Source organism: Penicillium canescens (genome assembly GCF_028828765.1).
Source record: "Penicillium canescens strain IBT 15451 chromosome Unknown utg000002l_segment0_segment0, whole genome shotgun sequence".
Lineage (NCBI taxonomy): Eukaryota > Fungi > Ascomycota > Eurotiomycetes > Eurotiales > Aspergillaceae > Penicillium > Penicillium canescens.
The window spans coordinates 1272787-1291673 of NW_026703964.1; the positions used below are offsets into that span (position 1 = coordinate 1272787).

Sequence of the window (18887 nt, forward strand, 5' to 3'; positions counted from 1 at the left end):
AAGGCAAAACGGAGGAGACTCGAATGAAAGCAAAGACGAAGTAGATTCGAAGAAACCAAGTTCTTCTACCTACTTCTCCCCTTCCTTCTTGTCATCTTGGTCCTTCTTTTCTGGATGGTTTGCCTGATGTTGGCACTTGAGGCATGTGCTACCGGGCTGTAGTAAGTCTGTGGGTGCTTCTCACACTCAACTACATGTCCGTTTATAATGCATCGGGGAGTCACGCGGTGACGGGGAGGGGCGGCCGGGCAGTTCACCATTTTTGTTATTGCTGCGATGCTTTAGAAATAGGCTGGTTTTAGGTTTGTGTTCGATGTTCCGAGAGGATATTTGTTTGTGTGATGGTGATGTTCATTTGGCGTGGACTTCTCCTTTTTATACTCGAGCAATACCTCAAATTTCTTGATCGAATATTATGGCTCAATGAGCTTAATAGGATCATTGTTTTTTTCGTAACCTGCTTATTTTGACAAAGACATGAAAGGAGAGGATAATACCTTTTGTTTCTTACACTTTCCTCCCCGAGGCTCTGTATAGAGGGACTCAGTGACTTGGAGTGGGCGAAAGCTCTTTGTCTTGGGAATAGTAATTGTTACATTATATTGAGATAAGCATCTAGGTAGCTACTGGACATAGCTTATGGGCGGTCCGGATGTAGCAGCTCAAACAGACGTGGTTGACCATCACAGAATAGCTAGCCGTCCTAGCCATTGCACCTTTTTAAACCGAACTGTTTTGTATGGTCCCACATTTATATTGTAATAGGATCAATATGATGGGATTAGAGAAAATGATGCCCAACAACAGATACAACAGATAAAAGTATGTAAAGCCTTCAATTATATATAGCATGGCAGAAAAAAGAAAGTACCGAATGGAGAGGGATGCCAGCATTTCATGTTCCAAAAGATAAAAACAAAACTCCGGTCCTTTTGGATATCTCCATGTATTCATCTTCGCGTCTTAACATCCTCAAAACCAAGGCGAGTCATCAAGTAACTTGTCACATCACTGTCGCAGTGGCAGTGATGCTCCATCCCCGGGCCCTGCGCAGCCAATCGTTGCAGACAAGAAAGGACACCTAGAAAAAAATTAGATAACTGTAACACTAGAGAATACTAGTGAAAACCTACCGGTCACACCCTGAGTCAGGGTCGCCTTCGCCTCGGTGCTGCGTGAGCCCAAGGTGACGGTCATGGCGTATTCGACAGCCTTGGAGCGTTGCAGTTTGTTGGCCCACCGGAAAACAGGCTCGTCCTCACGATTGTCGCCGATAACAAGCAAGAAATCAGGCTTTGCGGCTTCTTTGGATTTCTCGTCGTGTTCAAGGAACCACTTCCAAACCAGCGCCGCCGCAGATGCCTTGTTAGTATGCGTGGTTTCCACAATCAAAGCACCCTCGACGGGAATGGCATGCACGCCTTGGTTAGCGCACGCATCATTGATGTTTCCTGCACACTCAGCAGCGAGGCGGGCAGCAATGTGACGGTCTTCTGCGGATCCGTGATGGAAGACCAGCGAGCAGTGGCGCTCCTCGATCCAGCTGCCTTCCACCCGAGCCTGGAAGTAAGCCAGAATGTTGGATACTGATTCCTTCCATGCTTTGACGTGTAACTTATCCGCGAGATGAGTCCACACATCAGATTGTGGTTCGCGCACAAAGCATCCGTTCTCGGCGATGAGGCCCAGGTTATTGACCTGTCGGAACAGACGTTCCATCTCCTCGGGCATACGAGAACTCATGACGTAGACCACGTTCGCGGGGTCATCGGTCAACTCGGTCAGAGTAGTGATTGCACGCTGCGGGGTGGTCAAAATGATGCTCCGCGGGGATCCCCACGAGGCTAGTGTGCCTTCGTAGTCAACGATCATGAGTCGTCGTTTCGACTGGCGATACTGTTCGGTGAGTCGAGATACAGACAGTCGTGGGACAGCCATAATTTCTCGTGACGACTGCTCGTTCCAGACCCGCGCAAGAGTTTCATTGAACGATTTAACCCAGTTGGCAGTGGAGTTTTGTAAGACTGCACGGAACAATTCCTCCCAGACCTGCTTCCGTTCTTTCTCATCACGACTTAAGGCCGTGTGAATTGCTTCGGAGCACTGACGGTAATCCCAAGGGTTGACTAAAAGAGCATGGTTTTCAAAGACAGATGCACTTCCAGTGAACTCGCTAAGAATCAATGAACCATATGCCTTGTCACCGTACCGGCCGTCCTGGCAATAGACAAATTCGTGACTGGTTAAGTTCATGCCCTCGCGCAAACTGGTAATCATTAAAGCATCCGCCACAGTGATTAGGGCAAGGTATTGTGGGAAAGCCAGATCTTGTTTAAGGAAAACAAGGGGCTGGTGGGCAAGAGTCGAGTGCATAGAATTGATCCGCATAGCAATATCAGAGAGAGTCGCCTCTAGATCAGGCTGATCCGTAGTGCTAGTTGCGACTTGAATCAAGACCACTTTATCAGCCCACTCCGGGTATGTGTTTAGGAAAAGCTCATAGCTGAGAAGCTTTTGGCGAATGCCTCGGACAGAATCTATTTTGTCGCGCGAAACGATGAGACGCTTTCCTTGATAGCGTTCCGAGATTGTATCAACCCAGCGTTCCACGTCTGTCGATTGACGGCGCTTGTCCCAAGAAGTTGGATCGATGCCGATAGGGAACGTACCCACGTTGACAAACCGGTCTTCCAACTGGATACCTTCAGGCGTCGCTTCCACGCAAAGGATCCGACTGCAGGTTTGCAAGAAGTGTCGGCAATATTCATCTGTCTGGAAGCCAATAAGATTGGCACCCAGAATACCCTCGAGGAGTTCCTTTCGGGGAGCCAAACACTTGAAAACTTCCGATGACGGGAAAGCAATATGCAAGAAGAACCCGATTTGCGCATCTGGCAACAGCTTGCGAAGCATAGCTGGAACTAGTAGCAGGTGATAATCCTGAACCCAAATTGAATCGCCACGCTTCCAGTCCTTCGCAATCCGCTCGGCAAATGCCTGGTTAAGCTTGACGTAATAGACCCAGGAATGATCTTCATAGGCCTTGCTCTTTGGGTTATCCGGAATCTGATAGTGGAATACTGGCCAAAGAATGGTCTTGCAGAAATGTGTGTAATGACCATCAAAGTCACCGTCGCTCACACAAACAGTCAACGACCCGTACTCATCCTCCAGTTTCTCTGCGATATCTTGCCAGGTGTACTTTGCCAAGGCATCAGTCGGCATCCCCAAGGTGCCTACCCACATCATCTGATCCAAGAACCCAGCATCCGTTGCAGATCGCACGGCATTTCGCAAACCACCATTTCCCTGCTCAGCAGTTTCGATTGTCCACTCGGCCTTGGAAAATGACACTTTTCGGTTCGCAAATTGAGTCCATCTCTGTCCCGATGGAGGGGCGGCCTGGGTATCGGGAGCGCGCGATGAGACTGGTTCCTTGGCGAGAGGGGGATCCTGGTGTTTAAGGATAGAAGGTGACGGGGAAACTAGCGGCTTTGCCTTTGGCTGGATTAGGGAAGTGGTAGCTCCCCATGCTGGTGAATGACCCTCGCTCTCTGTAAGAAGCCGGTTCTCAGGCCCAGTAGCCGAAGGAAACGGATACCCGCTCTTGTCTTGCTCCGCCTGAGCTACACTGGAAGCGAAGATGCGCTCATGATCCGTGGTGGCACCAGGGGTCATTCCAGGTGTTTTTGTTGGATTATTCTTCTCGAACAAGCTCGCCGCGGCATTGGGGATGGGACTGATTCCATCGACGGTGGGGTCCGCGGATGGAGGGCCGATTGGGGGAGATCGGTTGCGCTCATTATTGACATGGAAGTTGACCGTGTAGGGCAGGAAGCTAGCATATGCACAGGTCAGTAATGAGACACGGGCTAGCAGAGGGCCACATACAGGGATGCAATAAAGACGGTCATGGTGATCGACTCGAGCCCGGCCGGACAGAAGGTTGAGGGTTGAAACACCAGAGAATGAGCTTTAAGGTAATAAGAATAGAGAAAGCAAATGCGAAGCGAATAACGAATGGCAGCTTAGGGGATCTAGCAATTGGGGGTAGAGGGAGAGGAAAAAAAAAAGAGTTACACGATGTGTTCTCTCATGGCTACGTCATGTGAAAGCGCAGTGGGCTGAACAAGCAAGTTTCCCCAGACCTTGCAGTGCAACAAACACAAGACGGCAAATCTGTTGATATCACGAAAACACTGGATTCTTCTGAATAGTTGCAGAACCAAGGAAGATCCCAACAGAGCTGTGATGAGAGTATGACCGCAGCTTACGGACTCATACCGAGTTCCACCACTTGATGCGCTGCCGGGTATTCCCGTACGGTATTACCATTACTGAAGTATGGCCGCTGGCCCGTGATTGGCGGAAACTCTTAAGTAGTCACCTGACATGAGGTAATATCTTCCAATCAGTCCAGGACCTGAGTCGTTCATCCCTGCCATGACCTTACGCCTCACTTCTGCTCCGGTATCTGGCGTCAAGAAACGAAAGTCCTCTGCCACCAGGCCTCGTGCCTCACCTTTTGCCGCTCATGCACGCCGCAAGCCTCCATCTGGGGCCAGCAGCTTGAAGTCGACTGCGACTGCCGATCTGAGTTTGGATGATCCGCTTCCAGATTTAGGTGGGTCGCATTACATTTCGCAGACTGCACCGGTGCAGAATGTGCTAGAAGCTATTCAATATATCCGCGATGGTATATTTGAGGAGCTCCCCCAGCGAGCTGGCATGAATAGCACTCGGATCGCAGAAGTTCTCAACTTACGCCGATCATTGCCGCCGCTCGCCTCAGTAGCCCACGTTCATACTCTTCTGGATGCACCAACGCATGTGGAAAGGGAGATTGTCGATTTGGTTCAGACGGGCCAGGTTCGGCGACTCATTATTCCTGGTCGAGGCAATGATGCGGCAGGGCTGGGTGATTGCCTGGTATTAGCAGAGGACTGGGAGAAGCTGGTACAGGGAAGCGCTCTATTAGACGCCCCAACCAAGGGTCAGTATTCAGTATTATGGTGATTCAAAGAGACGACAATTAACACCTTTCTAGAGAAGTTCCTTGATATTTTAAAACGCATGGGGACCTCCTCGGCGATATCGCAGGGGGTCTTTACGACTGATGAATATAGGGCATTGCTTCGTGCTGGCTTCATTGTCTCATCATCATCATTCACACAAGGGTCGTTGAGCGTTGCCTCTCTTCCCAATTTGCCTACTTCGGCAGCTTCATCAGCCAGTCGGAAAGAATCTACTCAGTCCAAGACTGAGCGCCCTGTGCAGTCAGATGCCCAGGCGCGTGCTGCAACCCTTTTCCTATCTCTTCCTAATACCGGGACCTATCTTCGCCTACTAGGATCTGGTCGCGCACACCTGCTAGCTTTACTCCGGAGATCTGCTTCTGGCGAAGTCCCTCTAGGCCTGTTGAAAGACAGGTGGGATGGAGCTGTCGAGACTGAAAAGAGCTTCCATCTTGCCAAGCGAGCTCGCGGTGAGTTTGCTGGCATTCTTCCCGGTAAAACGAAGAAGTGGAAGGAGCTATATGGAATGCACTTCCGCTGGGCGCTAGAAGAAGCTCTTGGCGCGGGACTAGTAGAGATCTTTGAGACTGGTAGCGTAGGACCTGGGATCCGTTCTTTATAGTATTGAGCTTTATAAATGCCACATACTGCTTATCCACGTGATACTATAGTTTTTGCATTCTGTAACAAGTCACGTTCAAATAGTTTTAGAAGGCGTTCCAACGCGCTAGACAACGTGATCTGCTTGCTACAGTGAAATATAAAATCCACAAACATTTGCCGATCACTCTACTTTTGCAAGCCACCTCCAACATCATTAGCAATACCCCTTTCCGAATCAAACCATCAAACAGTTCATCATGCCAATAATCCAACTACAACCCCACCCAATCACCAGCCTCCCCCACCACCCAGATCTAGAAACAGGAGGCCCCAGCCGCCCATTACAGGAGCACATTCGTGCCACTCTCGAAGAAGCACATGAAATCCTGGAGAGTCTCCCGTCTGACCTCAAAGCAGAATCGAAGCTGCGCAAGTCTCCCCCATCAGATGCAAAAGTCAAGCTGAGCCAGGGATGGCGAACACCCCTGCATAGCGACCCTAATGCTCAAAAGGAATATTGGGTCTCTCGCGAAAGTGAACATGAAGATTCAAGTCGCAGCAATGGATCTGCCACCTGGCAAGAGTTCCAGAATGGGCTGCATCAAGACCATGCTTATCATGAGATGGAGTATACTCCTAGTGTGACGCGTGTGGTGCAGCTTTTCAATTGGGCGGAAGGGGAGGATGATCATCTGGATCAGGATATCAATATCAAGAACACGCGGTACAAGCAGTTTGACGTCCAGTGTAAGTTGACTGATTCACGATCGATTAACCAGATCAACTCCCCTAACCATTTACCTACTCCTTCCCTTTTCCTCTCTCACTCTCCCCATTCCACTGAACATCCCACATCTACATGTATATAACCCCAAAGCAAAACCTAACTAACAACCCCACCCAGTATTCCTAATAATTCACACCTTCAACCCAAGCCGCCTAATCCATCCACGGGCATTCCTATCCTTCACCATATCAGCCACAACGCAAAACCTCCTCGCGCCAGATCACAACACGCCAAACACCCGCCACCCAACAGAGGGCTTCATAACAATCCAAGTCCCCTACTCCATAGACAATCCCGGGCCTAACCCCGCATTTGTCGATTATCAATACCATGGCCTCTATTCACGAATCACTAGCAATATCCCGCCTCGCACAGTCTTTGCCCATTATGCTAGTATTGAGCGGGTTGAGTTGCTTGTTCTGCCTACTGGTAGATCTATGTCTATATCGGGCCAGGGCGAGGGTGTGGGTGAAGGTGGAGGTGAGCTGGGGATTACTACGCCTTCAACTTTGAATACGCCTGCTAGTTCGACTGGGAGACGGGTAAAGTGGACTATGGCTACGACTTCGGATGCTGGGGGGAAGATTCCGGGGTGGGTACAGCGAAGTTGGATGCTTGGGGGTATTCCTAAGGCAGTTGTTGCTGATGTTGGGTTGTTTATTGGGTGGGTTATTAAGAGAAGGAGGGTGAGGGATGTGAGACAGGAGAAACATGAGGAGGAGCGCTGAGGAAGGGAAGAGGATCGGATGAAGAAGATCTGTGCCGGACTTAGGTTCCGTGAATCTTGTCTTTATCCAGGCAATTGACTACGTAGTCCGGGCTGGATAGCTTTGAACACAATGAAATCAGCAACTACGAGAATTCAACAGAATGCACAGAAAAATAGTAATTGACTAGGATATCTCTGTAGGAGACCTCCCACAGGCATATGCCCGAAAACCTAGATATGGAAACATATCTCACAGAATAGCCTGAACAACCCCCAAGCCTGCAAAACAGCAGACAACCCCACAGCCCAAGCATTATCCTTAATACCGTGCTTAACATACCAAGCCGAACTAGACCAAAGCAGTACATTAACGATACCGGCAATAGCCTTGTTAATTGGGTCTTGGAGGGCTGTTGGGTCGCGAGACCATTGGTAGTGTAGTAGACCTATAGAGATGAAGTTACATGGTTAGGTAAGTTATTTGGTTTGAATTGACAATAACCAAACCACGGAGGTAAGGTAACTAGAGTTCGGAAGATAGAAGGATGGAAGCGTGTAAGGAAGGAAACATACCAGTCAAGAAGAAGAATGCACTTCCCTGTTATAGTTCATAGATTATCAGAATTAGATATCCCTTATGGTTTGGTATGTGATGTCATGTCGATATAGGAAAGAATCTTGGACGTACCTGATACCATCCTACAGTCCCACTAGCCCATGGCTTTGTTCCTGCGATGGCCCTGAATCGGGGGTCTGAGGTCCACTGTCTGCCATTGATCTGATAAAGGAATCAACATCAAGGTTGTGAAAGGGGGTTAGGTTGTTTAGTACCGTATGTCCTATAGAGAGGAGAACGAAGGATGCAGCGGATGCTTGGAGGAGGGAGGGAGACATTGTTTAGATATTGGAAGTGGTACGCTGTATACGGGACTATGTGCAGTAATGAGGTATTGGACAGGGTACTCTGTTGTCTGCAGATAGGATGCAGAGCGGAACAGAGCTTAATTAATGACGAGGTGCCTCGGCTTAATTTCGGGCCGTGTGGAGGTGAAGGTGGAGTTGTCCGAGGTCCACACTAACGTGCGAATGGCAATATGACTCTCATTGATTCACCTAGAACTTGAAACGAGAGATAAAATTACTTGTAAACTTGATCTTCAAATATAGGGTATATTATCACTACTTAAGAAGGAAATAGCGCAACAAATATAAGACTCCAAACACAGCGTAATCCATGCACAAGTATTCCAATGCAATCACCAACTCCATTTTGGAGAGTCGCCCAAGACACGAGGTGCCTTGGTATCCTGGTGGTCCAACGAGGAGTATTCTCCAGTCCATCGAGATATCAGCCCATTTTGGGGCGCCAAACTCCTTCGGTCATTCAAAAGAGGAAAAAGAGAAAAAAAAAAAAAAGAAATGGAGACACTGTGTAGCTCTCTCCAATGAATATAAAAAAGTAGGCTAGAACGGAAGGACGTCCAGAGTATAAGACTCCAACAGATAAAAGGGATAGATGATAAAGGAAAAGGAAAAGGAAAAGAGGGAAGGGAATGTATAACACCAAAGCCGGAACTGTCGGAATGGTGATCATAAAGGCATCAGGTTCAGACCCAGATGGGTGGAACGTATCAACAAAGTGGAGAAAGAGAGGGTGAATAGCGGCCAGTTCACACTGGTGACCAGCCATATCATACACATTAAAGTCACACGTAGACAGATTACCGTGGTCCGGTATTGTTCATGTTCACTTCGACCGGGGCCGGGGGTGCTGATAGATTGGACGAGGCGATATGTGCCCGTAGGGTAGAAACTTCAGCACGCAAGGCGTTCAGTTCTTCGTGCATTCCTCGGACATACGACCAAAGTTTATCGACTTGGTTGGCGTCATTTGAGTTGACTTCAAGCCCATCGGGTCCCTTGAGAGCAGATATGCTGTGGGTGCTAGAATGGCTGTGCGAAGGAGTGTGCTTAGTTGCCGCTTGCAAGCCAAATCGACCATCGGGGGAGGTCATCCCCGGCGGCGGGGGAAGCTGGGGTACTCCTGATTGCGGGAGGGGAGACCCAGGGTCGGTGCGTGGCTTGATGATGAACTCGCTCGCCCGAAAGAGGACTGCGGGTGTGGCAAGGACTGTCCCATACCGGGTGAGTGTGCGCGGTGTGGCGGTGCAGTATCATGTTGCGATGACAGAGCACCCGGGGACAACGGCTTTGGGCTGTCACTGATGTTGTTTGCAGTGAATATAGTCGAGCCAGAAGCGTGACCTGCGGGTGGGAAAGTCAAGTTTCCAGCCTGCGAGGTCGATGTAGACGCGCCTGAGCCACCGTGATTAGCCGGGGGTGGGAAGAGATGGCTGGGGCGGCTAGCTGCGATGGGCGGGTAGGTGTTTGACTGACGAGACTGGAGTGAATCAGACGGAGCCACGTTCTCTGCCTCATGCTTTCGAATACTCGGCATCAGGCGTCGCTCGTCTTCTTCGTCCATACGCTCCGGCTCAGCCGTATACATCAGCCCATCCATGTCGTCCGGACCAGCACCACCGTCTCCGTATTCATCATCCGCAAAGCTGCCCATGCTCGCACGTCGACCAGCGCATCCTCCCTGGCCTTTGTTGTGCCGAGCAAGCGCGTCGCCTCGAGCAAAACGACGGCCACATTTGGGACAGATGTGGGGTCGTTCGCCAGTGTGCAGTTTTGTATGGCGCTTCAAGTCGTGTAATCTCCGGAAACGCGACTGACAGGTTTGACACACGAATGGCTTTTCCTGACTATGCGTGAGCAAGTGGCTCTTGAGATTATGTTGCCGGGTAAATTCTGTGGAGCAGTAAGGACAGCGGTGTTTCTTCGCAGACGGCGAGCGAGGGCTGCCTCTGTTATAGCCTGCATTTGGGAGACTCAATCCACGCCGCGGGTCATTAATATTGCCCGTGGGCATCGGATAAGAGAATGCTTTGCCATCGTGGTCGATCTCGGAGTCATCGCGCGGGCGTCGATCTTCGTCCTGCGACGTCGATTCTTCAATAGGACCAGGACTAGCAACGGTAGAAGAGTGCATAAGTGAATTGTGATGGTGATCGTTTGATCCGTATGGGTCCGATGGTGATTCGGTCGCGTGTGAGTCGACTTGCATCTGTTCCGGGGATGCATGGACGGAGGGATCGTGGATTGGGGCGCCTGGCGACTTTTCACTTGCACCTAAGGCCTCCCGGGCAACCTGCGAGCTGTTTCGTTCAGCTTCCTTGTCGTGCTCCGGCCGATCCGCCGGTACTGCTGATGGGCTCGTCATCGGAGGTAGTTGGTCTCTCGATCGCGACACGTGGAGACCGGCGCTGGCAATGGAGCTCAGACTGTCGGGCCTTTGGGATTTGAAAATAGAAAGAGGCTCAGTTCTAGCGATGGAGTTTCCAGATAGGTTGGACACGGCGACAGGCTCGGTGTTCGACATCAACGTCGCCATGGAGAAAGGATGTTTTGCGCCCTCGAAGGGTGGACGAGCCAGAGCGACTACTTCGAAGGCCATGTTAGATATGCCAAGCAGAGGGGATCAAAGGAACTCACTTTCATCCAGTTCGGGGATTTGAGGATGTAAAAGCAGAGGTTGGGGGGGAAGGCAACGAAGGACCAGGGCGTGTGGGGCGTTCTGAGTGTGGCGCAAGCTGACGAGTGGTTTCAGCTTCACTGTGGAAGATCCACCGAATCCCAGCTCACGGTTAAAGGGAGATCAGAGCGAAAGTATAGAAAGGCGCCAAAAGAGAGAGAGAAAGGGAAAGTAAATGCCCCAGGCTATGACAAGTACAGATTTCAGAAGAGAAACTGGGCACGGCAGGGGATACGTGGGGAGGAGTCGAGGCTCTGGAAAAATGAACCCTGAGGAAACCAAGTACCAGGTACTTAGTTATATATGTAACTGCAATAAATTATCAGGTACCCAGTACCTATGATTGAGGCTGTGTAGAAGGCTAACGCTATGTGGCTGTGGGTCTAGCACGAGGTGCGGCTGACACTTCTCTTCCAGTTGTCCTCTTCTCTTCTTCTCTTACACTTACACTTACACTTTTGAGTATACTGGGCGCACAGTCGAGGCAATGGACCTAACGGAAAAGAAACATGAGGTCATTGTCCAAACCGGTATTCGGTGTTCGTCTCCATTGCCACCACACATCCAAAGCAAGAGGTGATGTCACCTATGAATAGGCTCCAATACAAATATAAAATGTACGAGTACGGAGTACAGAGGAACAATCAACCCAGATGACACGAATTCCTTAACAGGTTACCAATTGGATCAATGGATCAAGTGGAGACAATTGGCCACATTCTTATATGTTACAGAATGCACCCCGTCCATACTACCTACACAGTACAACAATAGCCTATGACTCTAATAGAAAGGCCCAACACATCGACTGCGCCATGTTTCAGGTACTAGGCGATCTACAGCCCCATGGTGGGCCACGCTGTGTCCAGTGGTTCATTTCCTGTCATCTCCACTCCAAAAATAGTGTAGATCTGACTGGTTCCGCCAGAATTATCAGCCTATACGGAGTATACAGTCAGTGGCTGTGATTTCCGCTTTCATGTTCTCCCCTTGCCTAACCACGTCAATGTTGCCAAGCCACGATTGATTATGCATGGCATGTATCACCCACCTGAATATGCGTCATTTATACCTCGATCCGCCCCTGGAAATTGGCTTGCAGATGTACCCATTCTCTCACTTTGTCAGGGGTTGTAGCATCGCTTGGGCCCATACTTTGATAACTCAGCGATCCCATTGCGAAAGTGTTTAAATTCATTCATTTTTTCATTTATAAACTTTATCTTGAATCTCTTGCGGTGCCCAATAGATTGAGTTCGACGGCGAACCCACCTGCGCGGCTACTGTATTATAAAAGTTGGCTCTACGAAGTATTCACACATTATATGAAGCATGGTTAGAGTAAAGTGCAGCTTTTACATGTACAGAACTGTCTATGCGAAACAAGATGCTTCGAACTGCGAAGTGGATACTATTTTTATTTCCTCTTACGACCGAAGGTGTATATAGTTCCTTCCCACCAATGATACAATTTCATCTGAGATTCTTCCTTTTCGTCCAAAGTAGAACGGTAGACAGCGTCGATTGGCCTATAGTTCACATTGACGAGCAGAAAATCCTTTCTGTTCGTCAACCCTCATTCAACCCAGGCATCTGGCATCCTTGAATCGTCTTCCCGTTATCCAACCCTTTCATACCGATCTCCGGACTCCGATTCGCCAAGTCTGGGTAGAAAAGTCTTCTGTTTATAATGACTAATGACATCCTATAAGACAATGGGTTGCCTTGCCTCGGCTATAATTAAAGGTCCAGCCACGTCATTTCGCTTGGAAATACAGAGGGCAGGTATAACCCAATAGCTGCCATATATACCTATTTAGATATAATTAGGGCACAGGAGCCAGAGATAGCCGTGATCCATTCACTAGAGAGGTCGGTAGCAGATTGTATACTTCTATAAAAGGGATAGCGCTGCAGTATGTGGCCAGGCCAGTCATGTACAAGTGAACTTGGCAAAGTTAAAATAGTTCCAAGGATAGATTGCTTACTTCCAGGGTTTCCAGGTGGCTTGAAGTAGTCGTTTCAACTATTCTTTGCGGGGGATATTGGCGAAGGGACTCGAATAATCAGGAACTGTGGTACTCGTGTAGCGGGGCGACAGTAGTTCACATTACTGAGACTCGGAACAAGGATTTCTTTCACCAAAATCCAAATGTTGGGGGTGAAGGTGAATATATGCGAGGAGAGTACTGCTTATCACCGTGACCAACTCGCAGGAATAGCTTCAAGCGCACAGACCTTTCCCTCCCGCATTCCCAAACCTCCCGATATCCAACGGTCCTTATTCGGGATATGTGACTGGGTCTTGCACTAGGGTTGTCGGGTATAATTATCCCTCGCCCTGTGGTCTTCCGTTCCCAAACTCGAGCGGTTCTGCAGTTGGTCTGGTTGGCCATACGATCGGCGGATTAGCGCCGGCCGGGGTGATGAAGATGCATCGTGAGGAGCAAGCATGGCCACTGTAGCTTTTTACTGGTCGGTCACTCCACTGTGACAAGCTTGGCTGATCACCTTCGCTGGCCAGTCACACTTCCCGCTCAACGCCTTTGAGGTACAGTGCACTTGCAGAGGCCTCGACTGGCTGTGCATCTCCCAATCATGACCCTGGCCGCTGCTACTAATTCCATCGCGGCGCTTACTCTGACCCCCAAGTGATGAGAATCAATAGCCTGCATTTTCAACCCCTCTCATGCCATGCACTCGGCATTGATATTCAAGCTGCCCATGGCTCTCAGTCTCTGTCTTCACTTTTTCGTTCCTGACTCTCTGCTTTGTATCGTGTACGCAGGCCTCGCACACGATATCGGTGATCTATTACAACTCTGATATAGTTCAGCTGTTGTCCTACCCACCTGTGCCTTTGAAAACTTGGCTCGCCCACGAGTCTGCATTTCAAGCAGTCAGCCCTTTGAATTCCAAGTCGAGAGCTGGTTCTCTTGGCGTGATTGTTCGATTTCTTCGCCTTGCCTGTTGATTATCGCATCGATGTCGAACTTCGACGACAGCCACAACAACTCCCCTCAGACGTACGAGCCTGTCGTTCCTACGGATCTCACCCGCGGCTCCTATCACAGCGCAATGGGTCCCCCACCACAGCACACCGTGCGAGAGACTCGCAGCTCGTCTGATACGAGCAATGCGTCGCTCAAGAGCCCACGCACTGCTCGATTCGCCGAGGCCACATCCATCCACTCTCCAATTGAACGGACGGAAGCTGGTCGGTCACCCTTTGCCGATCCTCCCAAGTCCCAGGCGCAGAGTGGCGGTGTTGGTGATCTCGGCTTCGGTTATGTTGCAGCCAACAACCCAGCTCAGCATGCGGATGACCAGGTTCCAATGTCGCCTTTCAGACCTGACCTGAAGGTACCCCAGACGGCCAAGTCATTGAACCCGCTTAGCCCAACTTTCCGTGAGGAGTATATGCTCGAGAAGCAAGAAAAGAAGGCCGAAGTGGAAAACGCCCGAGATTTGGTAAGAATGCCTCCCCGAGGAATCAATCATTGCAACTTACTCATCATCCCCAGAGAATCAAACTTCGCGTCCGTATCGCAAAGGTCTTCCTAAGATTCGTCAGCTTTGGCTGCAGTCTCATTGTGCTATCTCTCTTAGCTGTGACATTGACCGTCTTTAACGCAACCAAGAGCCTTCCCACTCGTAACAACCTCCCAGCCTGGGCAGCAGGTACCAACCCGTGGGCCCAGTACCTCCTCCTGGGAATGGCCTGCGTCTCCCTAGTCGCCTGTCTAATTGTATTCTGGGCGTACCGCAAAGGCGGACACAAGCGCGCCGAGAAAGCTGCAGTCTACTACACAAGCTTCTCCATCGCCTTCTTCGCCTTCAACCTGATAATGTGGATCGTCGGCGCAGCAATCTACCAACACTCAAAGGCGACCGGAGAACACAAAGACATGTGGGGATGGTCCTGCGCCCAGAACACCCGTGAAGAGATCTACCACAACAGCGTCGACTACGCCCTCCTCTGCCGCCTCCAAGACTGGGGCCTAGTCTGCGCAATCATCGAAGTCGTCATCGAAGTCCTAATCATCATAATCTACGTCGTAGTCTTCTACCGCATCTGGAGCAAGCGCAAGCTCATGAAATCAATGGATACCCGCGATAACGCCCGCTCAGATCTCTACCTCGCCCAGCTTCGTCTCCAATCTGCCCCGAACACGCCCGGCTTCGCAGGCTTCAGCTCCTACCCGCCCAAATCCCCCTCTACGCCGCTGCTCCTGTCGACGCTTACTCGGCCGCCGAGAAGGGCCAGGTTACCCAGACGCAATACGCTTCGCCAGTCTCGCCTACACGTCCGACTCCGTCCTTCCAGCTGCAGCCCCCGCCTATTCGTGTTCAGCAGGCTACGCCGCAGACTGCGCAGGGTGAGTTCGCTCCTCGTCAGTCGCATTCGCCGTCCCCGCCTCCTCAACACCAGGCTCCGCAGTCTCAGTATGTCAGTGCTCCCGGTGAGCAGACTTACGCTGCTGTGCCGATTCCTGGAGCTTATGGGAGTCCCATGGGCCCGACGTTCCCGGCTGCTGTACACAAATGAGTTTGAATGACTATATGCTTTTTTATTACCATGCTATTTATCGTTTGGTTCGATCTTGGCAACCCCTTTGAAAACAAGAAAATATTCAAATCATTAAGAAAAAACTCGGAAAACCCGAAAAATACCTGTCTTATGTGGCGTGCTTCAAAACCGGACATGCAAATTTCTGCTCTTTCCTTTTTCTTCTGTCCTCCTTATCTTGGAGTCTATAATGTACACCCTGTGGCGTGTGGGAGTTTGGTGAAAGATATTGATACCTATTTGAACTTTCGTACACCGTTTGTGTATTACTCTCCTTCTCATCTTTGGGTTTAGTCCATTGGTTTTATATTGCAGTTATACATACATATTTGCATATTTTCCAGTGCTTGATCTTCGGTAGAAAGTATGCACACATTATATTCAAAAAAAAAAAAAAAAAAAAAGCAGAAGAATGACAAACCCGTTTGAGAGCAGTATTCTTTGACTTCGATGTTACTGGAAATTAGAGACCATTACATCCCAGATATATTTGAAGTAATTGAATCATCAAATTGAAAGAATAGTAGACCGAGAAAGGAAAAGACCAAGAGCGCCGCTCACTGCGAACAGGAAAAACCAAAACCAAAACGCCGCAAGAATCTATCAAGTCACACCGTCCTGTCCATCACTCATGATCAATATGCATATCATAGTGCTTCTACCGGAGCCAACTGTACATGCAACTAAGGGGGAAAAATGCCTCACATTCCGCCTTCTTCTATGATAGCGTGTGTATCCCTGGAGACAAAAATCTCCTCTAGGGTAGCAGCATTGGCACCCATTTTACTGAGATCGCTCTCAAGAACGAGACCTTGTTCGTTGGCAAGATGGAGAAGACAAATGAATCCGAATGAGGTACTGATATCCCGTAACGTCTCTGCGGGATAAACGGCCTTTAGGGAGTTCATGATCTGCGTGAACCGTAACCGTCCAGCATCTTTATTATCCATAGGTTTCTCGGGGCTTTCAGCCTTTGGTGTTGCGGGCATAGGGACCTCTGATTCAGTCTCGGCCTCTGTCTCGGGTTCGGGTGGGGCGTCGCTGGATACAGCTCCGGGTTGTGAAGCTGATGCGAAGTCGACGGCGTCAACTAACCGCTCGCCCATGCCCTTCCACATCTCCACCTTGAGACGTCGGACGTCGACCTTCTTTGCAACACGGGCATACGCCACATAGTCTGGGCGTGCACGGCGGCCTCCTTGCGTGACAAGTTGTGAACCGTAGCCACCACCGGGTCGGCCAGGTGTGGCGCCGACCATATTTAAGAGCGCACTAAGGCCGGTTGCACCACCTGCTTCGACTGTAGCGCCCGAGGTACCGTCTGGAGGCGGCGACAGCATCTCTCGAGCATCTGCAAATGGCAGGTTGTCATCATCGTCGTCGAGATCCATGCCGTTAGGGAAAGCCAGGCCATCGTCATCAGCAAAGAAGTTTGCATCATAGGCACCAGTAGCACCCTCTTCGCCAGCATTCTCCTCTGGCTTGTGATTTGCCCAGAACGCTTCGTCCATATCACCATTGCCTGAAGTCAGATCCTGGCGACGACGCTTCCCTAGTATCTTCTTCGAGCCCATCTTGGCCTTTGGCTTGAGGAACAATTGAAGTAGATTGCGTGAATTGAAGTGCTTGTCGTCCGGCAGCAGATTGCGACCCTTCGTCTTCCATTGCGTCTTGGGTAATGAGACTGCGGAGTTGGAGCTAGCCGGAGTGTAAATCAACTCAGCAATAGCAGGATCGAGCGGTGCTGCAAAATCAATTTCGAAAGGCTCCTTTTCCTTGCGCTGCTTGGGTGCCGCAGTGCTAGGTGCTGCGTGCTCTTTTATTCTGCGAATTTTCCAGTGCTCTGGGCCAGCCCAGTTTTTCTGTAGCGCATTGTCAAAGTAGCTCAGAATATTCTCGTGGTCGTGGTTATTAGGCTGATGAGACATCGAGATGGCGTATGCATCCTCGTCACCCTCCTCGCCCTCGCCGTCGGCATTATCGTGATCCATCCGGTGAACTTTGAGCATCGGTTCTAAAGCAGCTTCCCGAGCCCATACCTCTCCTCCATCACCGAATCCAGCGTCCCCACTGAGATCAAAGCCAGCCAGGGTGCCATCATCATCATCAAACCCGACAGCGTTGTCATCATCCAGCATAATGCCAGACGGATCATCAACTGGGTGTCCATCCTCATTGAGCTTGTCTTGTCGCCATTCTTCTGGGGCCTTGAGGAGAGGAAGATCCAGTGATCCACTGGGATCACCCAAGTCCAGGTTCTTGAGTGATGGGCAAATATCTTGTTCCCCGAGACGGTCCAAGTCTGGGAAAAATTGGGTTGCTAGTGAAGCAAGGTCGATCTCTGTGTTGTTCTCAAAAGTCTCGCTTGCTGTTGGCTGGGGAGGTTTCGGCTGGTCCTCTGTCTCCTGCTCCGGGTCTGCAGATTCCTGGCGGTCATCTTCGGCGGTCTTGGCATTGTCGTCCACGGCGTCATCACTGCTGTCAAATACGATTCTTCCATGACCGTCAATAGCAAGGTGGTTCAAGAGCAAGCCCTTGGCACCTCCTTCATCGAAATCTGCCGACGCTTTCTTAAATAGCGGGTCCACAGCAAACTCGAGTTCGAACTTCTTCAGCTGCAGGGAGGCAAATGATGGTGCTAGGGTGGCTTCGTGAGAGCGTGTCTAAAAACCAGTCAGCCAAATCCCGTGACGTCCCATGCCATATACACCATACCTTCTTGCGCGACTTGCGAGGCTGGCCATCCTCACCTTCCTCATCCTCTTCGCCCTCCTCTCCCTCCTCTCCACGCCCTCTCTTGTCACGGCTATCAGCCAATCCGCTCAGAAGTTTTCCGGTCTCTGTCGCGACACTATCCACTCGGCTGGTGTAGATCTTGACACATCCATCAAGAGTGCAGCTAGCTTTTTGGAAGTTCACACCATCTCCTTCCTTCAATAGTGACATATCGTGGAAGTAATCGATAAGCGCAAAGTTCCAGGAGTTGTTCGCATTGATCTTGTTATCGGTAGCCATCTTCATCCATTCCTCAAAATTGGCTAGGATGGGCACGCGCTTCATCGGCGTCACTGCGCGACCATTCACATCGCTCTCACGGCCACGGTGACTAGATCCCCGGGGGTCGCGGGACTGTCGCTCCCTTCACGGTTGTAGCTGGTGTATCGGCGGGGTGGCATAGGCGTTTTGACTGCGGCTTTGATTTGACTCATCTGGCGATCATGCAGCGCTTGACGGGCCTCCTTGCGCGCGGCCTTCTCGCCCATATCATCATTGAGGGGTATTCTGATATGGTCAGCTCAGTGTCAGGACAAGCATCCGGAGGTACGTACTTGACCGGCGAGTTCTTATGAGGGGTCGAAGTGCCGCCGGAGCGGCGATGAATCTTGTTTGCGACACGCGGCATGGTTGCGGTTGCCCCCTATGGGGGATATCGATAACGTCGGGATGGAAGGTTTGATGGAGAGGGGTTGATGTCGACTCAAAACAAATGGGGAAGTCGGGAAAACAAACATACAGCAGGGCAGAGAGACCAGTGGCGCATGAAGTCACGTGGGCGTTATGTTTTGCCTGATATCCAAGGCCATGTAAAGCCTAACTTAAGTTAA

At 50.3% G+C, this 18887-nt stretch overlaps 8 protein-coding genes across 8 annotated transcripts; 3 read left to right on the top strand and 5 right to left on the bottom strand.

Moving 5' to 3' along the window:
• Positions 1-950: 950 nt before the first annotated feature.
• Positions 951-3914, bottom strand: N7446_001676 (putative alpha,alpha-trehalose phosphate synthase subunit TPS3; the record flags this gene model as incomplete). Its single annotated transcript, XM_058510425.1, has 3 exons — positions 951-1081; positions 1134-3838; positions 3892-3914. 3 exons carry the CDS (start codon positions 3912-3914, stop codon positions 951-953), a joined length of 2859 nt encoding a protein of 952 aa, XP_058375961.1.
• Positions 3915-4443: 529 nt separating this feature from the next.
• On the top strand, positions 4444-5637 carry N7446_001677 (Stk19 family serine/threonine-protein kinase; the record flags this gene model as incomplete). The annotated part of the gene is made up of 2 exons (XM_058510426.1): positions 4444-4993; positions 5048-5637. 2 exons carry the CDS (start codon positions 4444-4446, stop codon positions 5635-5637), a joined length of 1140 nt encoding a protein of 379 aa, XP_058375962.1.
• A 238-nt stretch (positions 5638-5875) lies between these two features.
• Positions 5876-7133, top strand: N7446_001678 (SRPBCC family protein; the record flags this gene model as incomplete). Its single annotated transcript, XM_058510427.1, has 2 exons — positions 5876-6365; positions 6523-7133. The coding sequence occupies 2 exons, from the start codon at positions 5876-5878 to the stop codon at positions 7131-7133; spliced, it is 1101 nt and encodes a 366-aa protein (XP_058375963.1).
• Positions 7134-7280: 147 nt separating this feature from the next.
• Positions 7281-8121, bottom strand: N7446_001679 (uncharacterized protein). The gene is made up of 4 exons (XM_058510428.1): positions 7946-8121; positions 7803-7892; positions 7688-7712; positions 7281-7560 (listed from the first exon to the last, which is right to left on the bottom strand). Exons 1-4 carry the CDS (start codon positions 8006-8008, stop codon positions 7346-7348), a joined length of 393 nt encoding a protein of 130 aa, XP_058375964.1. The 5' UTR covers positions 8009-8121; the 3' UTR covers positions 7281-7345.
• A 714-nt stretch (positions 8122-8835) lies between these two features.
• N7446_001680 (C2H2 zinc finger protein) lies at positions 8836-10634 on the bottom strand (the record flags this gene model as incomplete). The annotated part of the gene is given in 2 exon segments (XM_058510429.1): positions 8836-9245; positions 9257-10634. The coding sequence occupies 2 exon segments, from the start codon at positions 10632-10634 to the stop codon at positions 8836-8838; spliced, it is 1788 nt and encodes a 595-aa protein (XP_058375965.1).
• A 2807-nt stretch (positions 10635-13441) lies between these two features.
• On the top strand, positions 13442-15626 carry N7446_001681 (uncharacterized protein). Its single transcript, XM_058510430.1, has 2 exons — positions 13442-14183; positions 14237-15626. The coding sequence occupies exons 1-2, from the start codon at positions 13698-13700 to the stop codon at positions 15269-15271; spliced, it is 1521 nt and encodes a 506-aa protein (XP_058375966.1). The 5' UTR covers positions 13442-13697; the 3' UTR covers positions 15272-15626.
• Positions 15627-15983: 357 nt separating this feature from the next.
• Positions 15984-18342, bottom strand: N7446_001682 (condensin subunit BRN1; the record flags this gene model as incomplete). Its single annotated transcript, XM_058510431.1, has 2 exons — positions 15984-17945; positions 17998-18342. 2 exons carry the CDS (start codon positions 18340-18342, stop codon positions 15984-15986), a joined length of 2307 nt encoding a protein of 768 aa, XP_058375967.1.
• A 20-nt stretch (positions 18343-18362) lies between these two features.
• On the bottom strand, positions 18363-18685 carry N7446_001683 (uncharacterized protein; the record flags this gene model as incomplete). Its single annotated transcript, XM_058510432.1, has 2 exons — positions 18363-18564; positions 18612-18685. The coding sequence occupies 2 exons, from the start codon at positions 18683-18685 to the stop codon at positions 18363-18365; spliced, it is 276 nt and encodes a 91-aa protein (XP_058375968.1).
• Between the last annotated feature and the right edge of the window lie 202 nt (positions 18686-18887).

What these genes read in the sequence shown, in the direction of transcription:
- N7446_001679 (XM_058510428.1), bottom strand. Translation starts at nt 8,008, where the DNA reads ATGTCTCCCTCCCTCCTCCAAGCATCCGCTGCATCCTTCGTTCTCCTC. An exon ending in TCCTCTCTATAGGACATACG is followed by an intron (nt 7,893 to 7,945) that starts GTACTAAACAAC and finishes TTCCTTTATCAG; the next exon opens with ATCAATGGCAGACAGTGGAC. An exon ending in GGACTGTAGGATGGTATCAG is followed by an intron (nt 7,713 to 7,802) that starts GTACGTCCAAGA and finishes GAACTATAACAG; the next exon opens with GGAAGTGCATTCTTCTTCTT.
- N7446_001681 (XM_058510430.1), top strand. Translation starts at nt 13,698, where the DNA reads ATGTCGAACTTCGACGACAGCCACAACAACTCCCCTCAGACGTACGAG. An exon ending in TGGAAAACGCCCGAGATTTG is followed by an intron (nt 14,184 to 14,236) that starts GTAAGAATGCCT and finishes CATCATCCCCAG; the next exon opens with AGAATCAAACTTCGCGTCCG.